General features: G+C 40.3%; 1 protein-coding gene across 3 annotated transcripts in view; it reads left to right on the top strand.

Moving 5' to 3' along the window:
- LOC141114139 (sodium channel protein type 4 subunit alpha-like) overlaps window positions 1-16,045 on the top strand; it is a 210,110-nt gene extending 194,065 nt beyond the window's left edge. For 2 of the 3 annotated variants that reach the window (XM_073607645.1, XM_073607643.1), the window contains one exon: window positions 1,898-3,078. In XM_073607645.1, coding sequence (XP_073463746.1) covers window positions 1,898-3,063 — 1,166 coding nt within the window. In that variant the 3' untranslated portion in view covers window positions 3,064-3,078. Of the gene's footprint in view, window positions 1-1,897; window positions 3,079-4,569; window positions 4,609-12,409 lie in introns of those variants that run through there. The other variant, XM_073607644.1, reaches the window with a different exon arrangement.
- The last annotated feature ends 914 nt before the right edge of the window (window positions 16,046-16,959 follow it).

Genomic DNA, 16,959 nt, shown 5'->3' on the forward strand with positions numbered 1-16,959 from the left:
AAACTCGCGCTAAGGTGAAAAACGTGTAAGGTATAAAAAAGAAATAGTAATTACTAGACTTGAAGCAGCTGTACACAAGGTGCTATTCACTTGAATCAATCTAAGAATGAATTACAACGCTTGCAACCGTGCAGGAAACTGATCAAAACAATGTGCAGATATATGCCAAAAATTCTATTAAGAGTGCTCTTGTATAACAATTGTAACAAAGATAAAAATTAATGTATAAACAATAATTCAAAATTATAAAATTGAATATTGCAAAATGCTCTTGTGCTCCAATCCTTTGATAAGTGCAACGTGCTCCAAACTTCCACTTTGTGATGTGACTCACTCCCCTTCAGTGTCTCCACTCACCAGATCTAGGGAACCCCCAGCTTTTCAGTCTAGGGGTCAAAAAAGGCAAAGATCCAGCAGTAACTGATGTCTTGAAACGGTCCACAAGAGATCTCCCCCAGAGTGGTAGTTAGTGTATGGAAAGAAAGGAAACTGATAGAGAAGTACTGTAAAATGAGCGTTTATTGCGCAGAAGATGGTTCTACTTACAAAATAGCAACGTAAAATAAGCATGTATGTAGAAAACAGAGACACAATCCAGGAACGCCGCATCCAGTGTGCGTCCACTGAAACCGGAAGTGACGTCTTATGGACTCGGCACCGTAAATTACATCAACGCATTTTGCCCTCCCACAAGGCGTCATCAAGGACCTAATTTCCGGTTAGGTAACCCGAGTTTAAATACACAGAGGGAGTCACCTCTCTCTTGTTCAACCAATGAGTTTTACCTCGCGGCCATTTTTTTGTGTAGACCAAAGACCACCTCAGCACTGCCTTACAACAGTAGTGGCGGCCATTGTTCGATGGATTCAAACAATAATGTTAATCTATATACTTCATCCAAAAGACGTCAATTCCATACATATGCATCATATTGGATAAAAATATGGTCAAATAAAAACACTTTAATATATAAATCTATTATGATAAACACCCATTTATTTAAAAAATACTTTTATGTATAGAAAATGAAAATTAAAAGTGAAATTATAATCCAAATGAAAATAAACATCAAAAATGAAAATGAAGAAAAATGTAAAAATATGTAATAAAAAAATAAAAAAATCAGTCTGCCTACTGATGAGGAAGAAATAGGAGAGAGCTGCTGCTCTCGTGCACATTGCTGAACTGAAATCAGACTCGGGTAAGTATAAGGGGAGGCTGGAATCCTGAACACAGGAGGTTTTTTACCTTAACGCAGAGAATGGATTAAGGTAAAAAAAACTTGAGGCTTTAGAATCACTTTAAACCAAATATGAATAAACATAGGAAAATAATATCAGTCTATATCTATACAAATGATTGTATAATATTGCTACATAAAACATAGGAAGGCTCCTTTAGTTATGTATTTTTAAATGAGTTTTAAAAAGGTGTTTATTAAACCCTGTAACTGTAAGCACCACAAAGCAATTAAATCTCAAACTTCATGGCAGAAGCACAGATGCAGTGACACAGCAGCTCAGCTAACTCTGCACCCTCTCCCAGCACTGGCTCAGGTGCATCTGCAGTGAATTTTGAGGTTTAACTGCTTTGTGGTGCTTACAGTTACAAGGGTTAATAAACACGTTTTTAAGGGTCGCACCTCCTCCCAGCATTCTCTCATCAGCTTATCGTAATTAGGAAAATCAACAGGATTGTGTCTCTATCTTGTTTCACAGGAGCAAAGACTAATGGAAAAAAGTCTACCATATAGGAGGATATTATAGATCTAAGCAATGTATGTCTTTGCTCCTGCATCCTCTTGTAATATTTGTGAGCAAACACTGTGCCATTTCTATTATTCAGATATTTGACAGTTGTGTAAATCAAAAGTAACAAACAATGCTTTCTTTTCCAGGTATTGTCCTATCAGATCTGATTGCAGAGTACTTTGTTTCCCCAACACTGTTCAGAGTTATCCGACTTGCCAGAATTGGAAGGGTTCTCCGGCTTATTAAAAGCGCCAAAGGCATCCGAACCTTATTGTTTGCCTTGATGATGTCTCTCCCGGCCCTCTTCAACATTGGGCTTCTGCTGTTCTTAGTCATGTTTATCTACTCCATATTTGGGATGTCCAACTTTGCTTATGTAAAGAAGGAATCTGGCATTGATGATATATTTAATTTCGAGACATTTGGCAATAGTATAATTTGCTTGTTCCAGATAACTACCTCAGCTGGATGGGATGGACTTTTGAATCCAATTCTAAATAGTGGTCCCCCTGACTGTGATCCTCATATGGAGAATCCTGGGACCGCGGTGGTTGGTGACTGCGGCAACCCCTCCATGGGCATTATATTCTTCTGCAGCTATATCATTATTTCATTTTTGATTGTTGTCAATATGTACATCGCAATCATCTTGGAGAATTTTAACGTGGCCACAGAAGAAAGCAGTGAACCTCTATGTGAAGACGATTTTGAGATGTTCTATGAAACTTGGGAGAAGTTTGATCCCGATGCAACACAGTTTGTTGAATACAGTCGGATGTCAGACTTTGTAGATACCCTACAAGAACCTTTACGAATCCCCAAACCCAACAAGATTAAATTGGTCACACTGGACTTGCCCATGGTAACTGGAGAGAAGATTCACTGCTTAGATATTTTGTTTGCCCTTACTAAAGAAGTCTTAGGAGACTCTGGAGAGATGGATGCCCTAAAAGCCTCAATGGAAGAAAAGTTTATGGCTGCAAACCCCTCCAAAGTTTCTTACGAACCCATTACCACCACATTAAAAAGAAAACAAGAGGAAGTCTGTGCCATCAAAATCCAGAGGGCTTTCAGAAGGCACCTCCTCAAACGCTCTGTGAAACATGCTTCCTATGTCTACCGCCATAGCCAAGATCTTGACTCCGTATTGGGGGATGCTCCAGAGAAAGAAGGACTAGTGGCAGAAAGAATAAACTCTGCATATGGCCAATATCTGGATGAAGGAACTAATGGAAGTGCAGTTCCACAACCACGATCTACAAACAGATATTCACGTAGCAGTGGAGATGATGTAAGGGAATCCAATGTTTAGCGGGAAATTGACAAAAAGGCATAATTAGAGATGAATGTTATAAATTACTGAAATGATTTAGAGAGATCTGGCAGTGTCATTAGAGGGTCTTGGAGACTGATATCTGCTACAGTCTTATCTCTGTGTAAAAATCTTTCCCTACTAACAGTAATTAGAGGGGTGTAGCTTCAAGGTGAAGAGACCTAATCTTATAATGCTTTTATTTTTAAAAGTTCAGACTTCAAAGGGAGGTTTTACAAGTGATATTCCTTTTACAATTGTTCTGTAAATTCTACTGAAATCAAGCACTATGTGAATGCATTAAAGTAGTTGTAAATCCTCACCCTCACCAGTGAAGTGACTGGCCTCAAGTGATACACAGAGATGAAAAAATCCTCCCACATAAGTTGTAACTGTTTATCTGCAGTCTTCTTTTCTCTACATCTGTTAGTCCAGGATTTAGACGCTTGTCTGAGTGGTCAGAGAAAAAGGGGACGAAGAGCTGAAATCACACACTGCACAGCTCAGTGAGGGAAGCTGATTGGAGGGAAGAGACACAACCCCCTTCACATAGCACAGAGGAACAGAGCTGAAGCTGTCAATCAGCTGAAGGTCCCTCCTCTGTCACCATTTTTCTCTTGGTGTCAGGAAAACTTACCTAAAGTGATTCATGCTGATAGCAGAGGAACAAGGCAGCAGACAGAAATGACACTTATGCCTCGTTTCCACTGAGCGGATCGGTTCGGGTTGGTACAGTTTGAATAGCCTAGAATGGTCCGGTCTATTCTGGTGAGCATTTCCACTGCAAGTGGGACCACAAGGGGCCATACAGGGTTTAGAAAAAATGCCTCAGCATAGCACAGCAGAGGGTTTTCTGTCAGCCAATCAGTGGAATGTATCGTAGCTCCGCCCTAACTGAACCGTTCCATTTTCTATGGCCCCACATCTGAAGCAGGACCCTGAATGGTACGGTTCGGTTGTATGGGCCGCTTTCATAATGGAAACACCCAAAATAGCGTACCGTACCGAACCGAACCGGTCCGCTCAGTGGAAACGAGGCATTTGTGCTTCTGAGACAGGTACACAATATAGAGGGATATGCTTGGTTCTTATTTCATGTGTGAAGTTTACAACTACTTTAAGTCTATGACTTTGTCTTAAGGAAAAGAGCTGCAAATAATATTGCATGCACAGCAAATACTGTTTGTGTAAAAATGCTTAAACTATTCTGCACAAGGAACTTTTATTTTTATTTAAAATTTATATTTATTGATCTGTGTGACCATCACCTCACTTTCACCAGTACAACGCCCCCTGCTGGGGAACCAGCTGGCAAATTCCTTCATTTTCACTGGAATTTATAGATAACGCCTAAAATAGCATCTACTATTCATATAGCACATGCTGACTTGTGTTTTGGTCCACAGTACTTGGCAGCTTACGAATAAAACAAACTGTATTGATAAAGGAAACACCCTACTTTGCATCGCTGAGCCTGTGCCTTCTCCTTTTTTTCCATTCTTACAGTAATTAGCCCTCAAGGTGGTATCATGCTGTGGAAACAATGTGAGTTCTCAGCGCATGACTTCGTATTAAGGCCTGTTGTTGTTGTTTGTGTTGGGATTTCTGTGGAAACCGAACAAAGCTCTCTCATTCTCTGGTTTCTATAAAAAATATGGTATTGTGATCTGCTGATACAGAGCTGCTTTCTGGACAGATATGGCTTCTTGTTTGAAGATCTCACTTGCATGGCTGGAAAACGTGAGACTATTAAAGTAACTAATGGCAAGACTTTATTTTTAGTTTTGAATAGATTGGTAAGAGGGTTAGAAGTAATTGGGTTTTCTTGCTGTGCCGCCAACAGGGAGATGCACTGGAATTGTCCGGGGAACCAAAATTAATGTGAAAGTAAATCAAGTTGCCACCAGAACAGGAATGGAGTGGAAATCTTGCAATTGAGACAAATGTCTAAGAGGGTATATCTCCCACATAAAAAGATATTCTCTCACTACCTGTCAGGTTTACAGCACAGAAAGTGAAGGGAAAGTTCCCCAATGGCACACAGATGACAAAAAAAAATAGTTTTTTTAATTTACCTTAATGCATTCTTTACATTAAAATCCTGTACGTAATTTGACTGCAACTGGAGCGATGATTGCAAGCATCACCCCGGTACCATTGTTTTGAGCCGACAGTAGGCTCTCTCGTCATAACAACTGGAGCGACTAAGCAGTCGCTCGGTTGTTATTACAAGCAGCGAGAGAGGACGCCCCCTCCCACCACTCGCCTAGGCTCTCCCATCCCACCGGGAGACCCAAATGACCAGCCGGCATGTCCGCCAGCTGGCCGGAGACCCGAAGAAAGCCAGTAACAGCTTTGATCAGGTCTCGGATGTAGTAACCTGGAAGCAATGTCATGACATCACTTCTGGTTTACTGGAGTCTTAAAGGCACCAGTTTTAAAAAATCAAAAGTATTCAAAAACGCCGATCTTGGCGTTTTGAATGCTTTTGAGTGCAAAGGAAGGATTTGGGGACTCCAAGTCCCTCCATAAAAAGTACCTGTCACGTGCCTTTAGCTGTCACAAGGATGTTTACATTCCTTGTGACAGCAATAAAAGTGATTAAAAAAAAAAAAAAAATGAATGCAACAGTGTACAAATAAAAAAACAAATTAAATAAATTATTTAAAAAAAAAATTGAAAGTGCCCCTGTCCCCCTGTGCTAGCATGCAAACCACAATCGTCCCACACGTGACCACGAACGTCAGATCATGGGCAGTAATTCTAGCACTAGACCGCCTCTGTACATCTAAAGTGGTAACCTGTAAAGGCTTTTAAAGCGTCACCTATGGATAGTAAAATTTACGTCTTTTGTTGCGGATGTGCACAATTTGAAAGTGTGACATGTTTGGTATCCATTTACTCGGCGTGACATCATCTTTTATATTTTACAAAAAATCAGGTTATGTATTGTTTTTTTGCATCAAAATTTAAAAAAGGGTATTTAAAAAAAAAAAATTTATATATATATATATATATATATATATATATATATATATATATATATATATATATATATGTTTGGGGGTTCTAACTACCTTTTTAGCAAAAAACAAACAAACAGATTTTCACAGGATCCAGCACTGTCCTTTCTGCAGCAGCACTCCCCCCTCATCCTGGTCTCACAGGAGACTGAGAGCAGTGGGAGCAGCCATAGGCACCTGCTGTCAGTCAAATCCTCTGAGGAGGGAGCAGGTGGTAGCCGAGTCGTACTTTTTGTGACTATAGATGTACACCTGCGTGGGTGACCCCTCAGCAAATGGCTTGCTGGGGGGGGGGGACCAGCAAGAATGGAGAAGGAGACCGTACCAGCGAGGGACTCCAGAGGAGGACATAAGGGACCGCTCTGTGCAATATCACAGGTGAGTATAACATCTTTTTTATGCCTTCATAACCACTTTAACTCTCCCCTGCTCTATGCAAACTGAAAAAATAGTTTTGCCTTTAGATACATTTTAACAAACAGAAGACTATCTCCAATTTAGCTGAGAAATATATAGATATAATTCAGCTTTGTCCGCTGGCTGTTGCTGTGTATGCTAAGCTTAGATTTATCAGGGCTATTGCCTGGTTTAAATCTGCTAACAAACACTTTCTAAATGCAGTAGTATGACAACTACTAAAAACATGTTGGTTGTTCAGTTGACAAAGCGTCTCTTGGTAAACCTGTAATGCCCCGTACACACGGTCGGATTTTCCGATGGAAAATGTCCGATCGGAGCGTGTTGTCGGAAATTCCGACCGTGTGTGGGCTCCATCGGACATTTTCCATCGGATTTTCCGACACACAAAGTTGGAGAGCAGGAGATAAAATTTTCCGACAACAAAATCCGTTGTCGGAAATTCCGATCGTATGTACACAAATCCGACGGACAAAGTGCCACGCATGCTCAGAATAAATAAAGAGATGAAAGCTATTGGCCACTGCCCCGTTTATAGTCCCGACGTACGTGTTTTACGTCACCGCGTTTAGAACGATCGGATTTTCCGACAACTTTGTGTGACCGTGTGTATGCAAGACAAGTTTGAGCCAACATCCGTCGGAAAAAATCCTAGGATTTTGTTGTCGGAATGTCCGAACAATGTCCGACCGTGTGTACGGGGCATAAGTCTTAATTCTTTTGTAGACACTGCATCATAATTTATGATAATACTGGAGCACATGTGTACAATAAATGTATAATAGATTTGTATGGTTTAGTGTAATAAATTAAGAATATGACTGACCGCATCTGTGCAAAGTTGCTGAGGATTGCACCGATAAAAGAGGAAGTCTGTGCATTTTCAAATTGCTAGTATAATTAACGAAAAATTTTACTTTATAGAGAAGAGCTGCAAATTACATTCACAAATATGTACAGTGCCTTGAGAAAGTATTCATACCCCTTGAAATTTTCCACATTTTTCATGTTACAACCAAAAACGTAAAAAAAAAATTTAGTGGGATTTTATGTTTATAGACCAACACAAAGTGGAACATAATTGTGAAGTGGAAAGAAAATGATAAATATTGTTCGCATTTTTTTTACAAATAAATATGTGAAAAGTGTGGCATGCATTTGTATTCAGCGCCCTTTACTCCAATACCCCTAACTAAAATCTAGTGGAACCAATGGCTTTCAGAAGTCACCTAATTAGTAAATAGAGTCCACCTGTGTGTAATTTTATCTCAGTTTAAATATAGCTGTTCTGTGAAGCCCTCAGGGGTTTGTTAGAGAACCTTAGTGAACAAACAACATCATGAAGGCCAAGGAACACACCAGACAGGTCAGGGATAAAGTTGTGGAGAAGATTAAAGCAGGGTTAGTTTATAAAAAAAAATTCCCAAGCTTTGAACATCTCACGGAGCACTGTTCAATCCATCATTCCAAAATGGAAAGAGTATGGCACAACTGCAAACCTACCAAGACATGGCCGTCCACCTTAACTGACAAGCCGGGCAAGGAGAGCAATAATCAGAGAAGCAGCCAATAGGCCCATGGTGACTCTGGAGGAGCTGCAGAGATCCACAGCTCAGGTGGGAGAATCTGTCCACAGGACAACTATTAGTCGTGCACTCCACAAATCTGGCCTTTATGGAAGAGTGGCAAAAAGAAAGCCATTGTTGAAAGAGAGCCATAAGAAGTCCTGTTTGCAGTTTGCAAGAAGCCATGTGGAGGACACAGCAAACATGTGGAAGAAGGTGCTCTGGTCAGATGAGACCAAAATTGAACTTTTTGGCCTAAAAGCAAAACGCTATGTGTGGCAGAAAACTAACACTGCATATCACCCTGAAACAATGCGGTGGCAGCATCATGTTTTTGGGATGCTTTTCTTTGGGGACAGAGAAGCTGGTCAGAGTTTATGGAAAGATGGATGGAGCCAAATACAGGGCAATCTTAGAAGAAAACCTGTTAGAGTCTGCAAAAGACTTGAAACTGGGGCGGAAGTTCACCTTCCAGCAGGACAACTATTCTAAACATACAGCCAGAGCTACAATGGAATGGTTTAGATCAGTGGTTCTCAACCTTCTGGTGCTGTGACCCCATGATAAAATTTCCCAAGTTGTGGGGACCCCTAACAGTAAAATATTTTTTGTAGCGTGGGTTGTCAGCACCCAAGGCAAGACAAGTAATTTGCGCCCCTAATTTAGCGCTCTGAGTCCCTTCCACTCGTACAGTATTAAAACCTCTTATGGTACCATTTTGGGATGTACCACTCTCTCTTTGTTCTCCATTCTTTCCCTTTTATCTTTCCCTATTCTAATTTCTGGGAGAGTGGTGCGGGCTTCAGGAACAGCCCAGGATTCGGTGACCCCTGGAAAATCATCGTTCGACCCCCGAGGGGGTGCCGACCCCCAGGTTGAGAACCACTGGTTTAGATCAAAGCATATTCATGTGTTAGAATGGCCCAGTCACAGTCCAGACCTAAATCCTATTGAGAATCTGTGGCAAGACTTGAAAATTGCTGTTCCCAGATGCTCTCCATCCAATCTGACAAAGCTTGAGCTATTTTGCAAAGAATGGGCAAAAATGTCACTCTCTAGACGTGCAAATGTGGTAGAGACATACCCAAAAAGACTTGCAGCTGTAATTGTAGCAAAAGGTGGTTCTACAAAGTATTGACTCAGAGGGGCTGAATACAAATGCACCCCACACTTTTCACATATTTATTTGTAAAAAATTTTGAAAACCGTTTATCATTTTCCTTTCACTTCACAATTATGTGCCACTTTGTGTTGGTCAATCCCAAAAAAATTAATCTGCATTTTTGGTTGTAACATGACAAAATGTGGAAAATTTCAAGGGGTACGAATACTTTTTCAAGGCACTGTACATTCATGTTACATTCAAATAATGGCCAGTTCGGGGACAACATTTGCAGAAGGTTCAAGCTGCCCAGTGATCCAAAAGAGGACAAGCCTGGTCTCAGTAAAAGATCTGTCCACCCTTAAGAATAATAAAGCAGACTACAAATGTTAGATAACTGTTGCCCAATTAAGACAACAATTGCAAACCTGCAGCCATACCCAGTCAACGGAAAAGTGTTGGACATGTTTAGAAACTTAAGTCAATATTTTGTCTTGAAAATGTAAGTGCATGTAAGTGCCTGACCCTACACCATTCTGATATTTACATAATAGTACATACTCTGAGTGTACATGTTCATGTAAAAACTTGTGGAAAGTTGCTGCTTGTTCGTTTGTCCTGTAATGCCACCTTAGAGCGATCCCTGTCAGTGCTTTGTACAGACAGAAACCCCCAGCAGTACCTACTCATCTTCTCTTTGCTACTCCTACTTTTCCGAGCAGCCATAGAGGAAGAAGAAGACAGCCTCTGGTTGGAGCTTAAAAAGGGATGAGGACATTTCCAGCTCTGTTTAAGAGTAATGGGCCAATCACCAGTACAAAGACATCAGATAAAGGGGAGGAAGTCACATGCTTCCCCCAAACCCGAAATTATTGGTTATTTTTTGGTTCTTAGCTACTAAATAGAGCAGGAAAAGAAAAGGTGAGAGTATGTGCTGCTGGGGGACTCCACTTTGAAGCAAACCTGTTGATTTCACCTGCACTCAACTATTACTGTATATGTCCATCCAAATTAGAGAGATTCACCCTCTCTAACTGTTCTGATCAACAAAGTGTCACCGGGAATGAACGCAAGTATACATAAAAAATTCTGACCTTCCACCAGAACAGAAACAGAGGGGAAATCTTCTAATGGAGAGTTTCATTTCTGTGACCACTGTCTAAGTGGAGATCCTCTAACTTTCTGTTGAGTCTACAGGAAGTAAAATCTCTGTAAGGAGACACACAGATGGCAAAAACAAAACAAAAAAAAAACAGTTTTAACCCTCCATTAATATATTTAAAATGAAAACAAACGTTTTGGCACTAGATATACTTGCTGGCCACCTCATAGCAGATTTACTGCTACATGGCGGCTGCGCACCCATCGGCACGTGCTGATCCCGTGTAAGAGACACAGGACGGAGATCTGCCTATGTAAACAAGGCAGAGCTCCATTATGACAGGGGGAAAGTGATGGGTTTTCTTTCCCTGCAAAGTAGGAAATAAAATCCATCACTTACCTTAGTAAAAACACCAAACACAGAACACGAAAACACTGGCCAGGCACGCATATAACTCTTGGATTGCCCTAGATGTTTAACCCCTTCCCAGCAAATGTCATTAGTATAGTGACAGTGCAAATTTTTAGCACTGATCACAGTATTAGTGTCACTGGTTCCCACAAAGTGTCAGAATGCCCGCCGCAATATCATAGTCCCGCTATAAATTGCTGATCACTGCCATTACATAAAATAAATAAAAACTCTAGTATATATAATATAGTTGTAGACGCTAAAACTTTTGCGCCAAGCAATCAATATACGCTTATTGAGATTTTTCTTATCAAATATGTAGTACAATACATATTGGCCTAAATTTATGAAGAATTTTGTTTTTGTTTTTTTTAATTTTTTGGATGTGTTTTTTTTCAAAATGGTCAGCCTTTTTTTGCTTATAAAGCAAAAAATAAATCAATGCATCGGTGATCAAATACCACCAAAAGAAATCTCTATTTGTGCAGAAAAATGAACACATTTTATGTGGTAACAGAGTTGCATGACTGCGCAATTGTCAGTTAAGATTTCCGTATCACAAAAAATGGCCTGATCATGGGGGGGGGGGGTAAATCTTCCAGAGGCTAAGTGGATAATATCAGTATGGAATCTTGACCTTTTTTTTTTTTTTTTAAACGGGAGTGGAGTTCAATTCCAGTTATTAGCATAATTAGGATACCCACATAGTTGTGTAAAAAAAAAAAAACAGATTTTGTATCTCTAACTAAATAGCAGAGCTACAGTGTACATGTAAATATCAATATCTGCTATTAAAATAGAGATGAAAACATGCTTGTGGAGGGGATTTGTGAACCAGCTCTGAAGAGTTCAGTAATATCTCTGGAAACAATAACAGGCGAGTTGTTTCCTAAGCTGTTAAAAAGAGCAATGATATGGTGTAACCAGCAGCATCTAGTTTGACTGTACAGGAGTCCATTCAGTGTAAGGCCCTGTACACACGGTCGGACATTGATCGGACATTCTGACAACAAAATCTATGGATTTTTTCCGACGAATGTTGGCTCAAACTTGTCTTGCATACACATGGTCGCACAAAGTTGTCGGAAAATCCAATCGTACTGAACGCGGTGACGTAAAACACGTACGTCGGGACTATAAACGTAGGAGAGCTTTCGGAGAGCTAAACGGAGAGCTTTCGTCTCTTAATTTATTCTGAGCATGCGTGGCACTTTGTGCGTCGGATTTGTGTACACACGATCGGAATTTCCGACAACGGATTTTGTTGTTGGAAAATTTTATAGCAAGCTCTCAAACTTTGTATGTCGGAAATTCCTATAGGAAAATGTGTGATGGAGCCCACACATGGTCGGAATTTCCGACAACAAGGTCCTATCACACATTTTCCATCAGAAAATCCTATCGTGTGTACAGGGCATAAGTACAAGTCTGATTGGTTAGTATGGATTATATTGCTTTACCGTGTTGCTTTACTAAATATGTTTGTGGGTGTTGTGTCAAATGCTTTGTGTGTCAAGACTTGCATGCTGTCCCACTGGCATGTCCTGCCAAAGCTCTAGGTGTGTTAGCTGTATGGGCCTGGACAGAAATTGCCAAGCAATACTGTGCATGACTGCCCACTATCCCTCAGCCCCAAAGCTATATTAACACTGCCAACTGCTTGTAGGTTGCAGTATCACTGACAGTCATTTTTCTGTCACTGTCCGTTTCTTTTCCTTTTTTCAAGTGCGGAATTTGAGAAGTGAAAAGATTGCCTTGTCTTTGGCACAGTTACCTGTGGAAGCTTGTCTCTCCTTGGTATCGAGGTCTGGTTACAAGTGCTACTCGTGTTTCGTGCATGAGAAGGTGTCAAAGCATTGAGGGAAAATCTCCTCTAGGTTTCCAGAGTCCTGTCTTGAGTGATGAAGACGTAGCGTAGTCTTACCCTCGTTGCTGAAACTTTGGCCACCCTACAAGAATAAAAAGACTTGATGCCCGTCAGCCTGCATACAGAATGCGATTGCTAAACAAAGGCTGACAGGTAGTATGCACATCGTAATGCAAGATTCAGTATCACTTATGTCCTTAAAACGGAGTTTACAACAGTCTTATCTTTTTCTCATTCATTTTTGAGTTTTACTTTTAATCTTAATTTTGGTATCTGTTTAAACCGTGGAATTTTACGGAGAAGTCCATCGAAAAAAAAAAAAAAGGAATTGTCAGAATAAGATGAATGTAGATGTAAACTTACCTCCATCCCAAGGCTGAACCCTTCAAGGAACTGCTATTCTGCCCCTCCATCTTCCTTGTCTGGGCATTAGATGTCCATAGTAGAGTAGTACATAAAAATGCTCTGAAAATAGATGTTTGACAATATAACCAGTAAGAGCCAGGAAAGCTTAAAACCGCTCCATAGTAAGGTTTTGTAACCAAACACATAGGGGTTGATTAACTAAAGGAAAATAGACTGTGCACTTTGCAAGTGCAGTTGCACTCATTTTCCCAAGAGCTTAGTGATTGTGGTGAAGCGACACTTCACAAAGAATACCCAATCAGGTGCAAGGAAAATACAAAAAAAACCCCAGCATATTTACTTGCACTTACTCCTGGCTCTGGCAGGATTCCTCAATCAGTGTGACCAGTCTACTGCAGCTTCCTTTCTAAGGTGCCTTGGCCTGCAGTTACATGCTCACCCCTATCACATACAATGCAGCGTTAATAGCCCTACATTGCACATGATGACAACACCCCACCCACAGACCGGAGCTTCAGGGAAAGGAGGAGAACATGGGAGATGGCCAGAGCAAGGGGTCAGGTAAGTAATCATGCCCTAAACAAGCATTTAACCCTTGCAGTGCAGGGGGGACCCACTTCAAGGGTTGTTTTTCTCTCATTCTTAGATTTCTGCTGTCAGCGGCTTATGGAAATCAGCAGACCTTTACCACATCCACACCATATTTCTGGACGCCAGTCCTCAGTAAGGATGTGCTGGAACTGGAGAGAGTCCAGAGAAGGGCAACAAAACTAATAAAGGGTCTGGAGGACATTAGTTATGAAAAAAGGTTACGAGCACTGAACTTATTCTCTCTGGAGAAGAGACGCTGGAGAGGGGATAGGATTTCAATGTACAAATACCATACTGGTGAGCCCACAATAGGGATAAAACTTTTCAGCAAAAGGGAATTGAATAAAACACGTGGCCATTCACTAAAATTAGAAGAAAAGTGGTTTAACCTTAAATTGCATAGAGGGTTCTTTAGTGTAAGAGCAGTTAGGATGTGGAATTCCCTTCCACAGGTGGTGGTCTCAGCGGGGGGCATCGATAATTTCAAAAAGCTATTAGATAATCACCTGAACGACCCTAACATACAGGGATATACAATGTAATACTGACATAAAATCACAAACATAGGTTGGACTTGATGGACTTGTGTCTTTTTTCAACCCCGCCTACTATGTAACTATGTAACATCCAATAAGTGCTGGGGAAAATGCGTGCAACTACACTTGCAAACTGTACAGTCTATTTGCCTTTAGTAAATTAACCCTATAGCCTCTATCTGCACTCTAGGTTGCATATGACAAACGGGAAGAGCACTGTAAAAAAACATATATTTTTCCTTTATTCTAAACTATCCAATAGGTCACAAGGCTGAATCCAATGGCAAGTTCATGCTCACTATATTATAAAGTAGAATGTTTATAGGAACTTTCCCATCTAGAGGGATAAACACCAACAGCCTTTTCAATTTTCGATGGGCTTGGACCACAATTAAAAAAGAAAAAAAAAAAAAAACACAAGTAGAAAGTGTTGGTATTATTAATCTAAATTATTCTACATTAAGGACTTCTCCTTTGATAGGATATTCCACACAGAAAGTTGGAAACCTATTTATTTATGCCACAATATCAATGTGCAGACACCTCCCTGCTCTGACCTCTAACCAGCCACTCAGCCTTTTCAACATAACACAACTTTGGCTTAAGAGGAACAGCTGTCTACTGGGGTTCCAGGTAGCAAGATCCCGATTGGTCAACATTGTAGGGAGCTTGGCACTTTCAACATGAAGGATCTTTAAGCTCTAACGCTGGACAGAGAAGAAGAATTCAAATATGAAATGGTAGTTTATACTGTAAACTGTTCTGACTATTTAGGTAAATTTACAGCATCACCATCAAATAAGCTTTTGTACAAAATATCTGTTTCAGAATTTGCATTTTAGTTTTGTTTTTGATTTTTTTTTTTTTTTATAAAAAATAATTGACATTTGTGTTATCAGCATTTTAAAATATTTAAACAGGCTCAGGTTTATTTATTACAGTAAAATTGTCACAAAGCTATTTAAACTGAGCATATGATAAAAAAAATATAGCACAAACAAAAATAGCATTTCAAACTGTTCAAAGATCCAGACAGCTGCTCCTTCCAGAGCCTTGCCTTGATGCACAGGCATCAGTAAAAGAATGCTTTACATTTTTGGAATGAATACAAAGCATCCTCTGATTGGACGAGTTGGAAAGGTGGGGCAGTGACATCACACTCTCCAACTCATCCAATCAGTGAAGACTTTGCATTAATTTAGAGAATGCAAAATATTCTCTGAATGGTGCCCTTGGCGCCTTCAGTGATTTATAGCCTCCGGGGGCATCGGCCAGTTATGGTATATACTGTATAGTTACATTGGTCCAAGCTGGACCAATGTTACTATGTAAAAATGAGCTGTGTTTGGAATTCACACTAGGGTAACGATAATGTGCAAATCAGTATACACTCAACAACCAAATTATAGTTTATTATAATCACACTACTCAAGATTTTCATTCTATTTGTTGGCTATGATTTAGTGCATCTTGTATATTGCTCTTTGCCTCATGTGTTTTAGTATGCCACATGCCCTGAGAAATAAAGTGTTATCCGTTTAATCAGAGTAAACCTAAACCTTGATCATGCTGATATTGGTTACAACATGTTGCTGCTGTTTGCACCTTGATTACCATTAAACCTTTTAGTCCATTACTACTGAATGTCTTAGACTTCCTCTTAAGTTTAAACTCTATATGGTCTGGTAGTAGGCATTTCTTATGCAAAAAGACATGACCTGAAAGATAATTGAAGGTGTTTCAGTGAAACCGCCTTGCATGAATTGAGGGTGTTTTTTTTTTTGTTTTATCGAGCCTTCCTGTTTAAGTTATTAAACTTATTGCAATTTATTGATGGTATGATGTTTACATTGCAATGTATGTAAAGAGAATTCCAGTACTGAGAGCTGTTTAATTTTACATCCAGTGCCTGTACATATTCCTGTTTAGTGCTGGAAGTGTGCACATAAGTCCTATTTATCCTTGTACATTTCAAAAATATTAATAAATGATTAAACGGAAATGGAAGTGGTATTCTGTGTCTTATGTTTTATGAGGCCTGTAAGGGTCTGTGTGCACAACAAATTGTATTTGGATCATTTAAAAAAAAAAAAAAATAAAAAAAGGCTTTCTCTCTGAAAGACTTGAAGGGGCACAAGAGCCAAGCGAAATCCAGTTTTTGGGAAACCCAGAGAAAAAAAGTACAGTGCATGCTTATACTGTATTTCATAATTTACGGTGCATTACATTTTTAAAGGAGGAGAGAGAAGCGCCAAGCCAATTCTTTAAACAGCATAGGAATTTATTCAGTATATAGGTATAAAACAACACTAAAAACTTTCTTGAACAATGTTGGAGCACTTGCAGAGTGCTAGAGCGGGTGGGAGCTTTCACGTGCAGTGTCACAGGAGCACAGGAGGACCGCAGAGAGGTCTCTACTGAGGAAACCACAAGCGTCGTGTGTTAGACGATGCTTACCGAGGCTCCAGCTGTGGCTAACACACGGCAAGTGCTCCAACATTCTTCACGCAAGTTTTTAGTGTTGTTTTATACCTATATTCTAAATAAATTCCTATGCTGTTTAACCACTTCCGGACCAGCCGCCACAGTTTTACTGGTAGGCAAGTTGGCTCGGCTGGGCAAATCGACGTCATTTTATGACGCTCCGCCTTTTGTCCACTAGGGGCGCGTGCCCGCAGCGTGTGCCCAGAGCCAATGCGAGTGCCCGGCAGGCGCGATGACCGATGGGCACCCGCGATGGCTCGTGACTGAGCGAGAACCGGGATCTGTGTGTGTAAGTATAAACACTGATCTCTCTCCCCTCCTAGACAATCCCCTCACCCCTACAGTTAGAACACACACTAGGGAACACAGTTAATCCCTTGATCACCCCCTAGTGTTAACCCCTTCCCTGCCAGTGACATTTATACAGTAATC

Source organism: Aquarana catesbeiana, linkage group LG12 (genome assembly GCF_042186555.1).
Source record: "Aquarana catesbeiana isolate 2022-GZ linkage group LG12, ASM4218655v1, whole genome shotgun sequence".
NCBI lineage: Eukaryota > Metazoa > Chordata > Amphibia > Anura > Ranidae > Aquarana > Aquarana catesbeiana.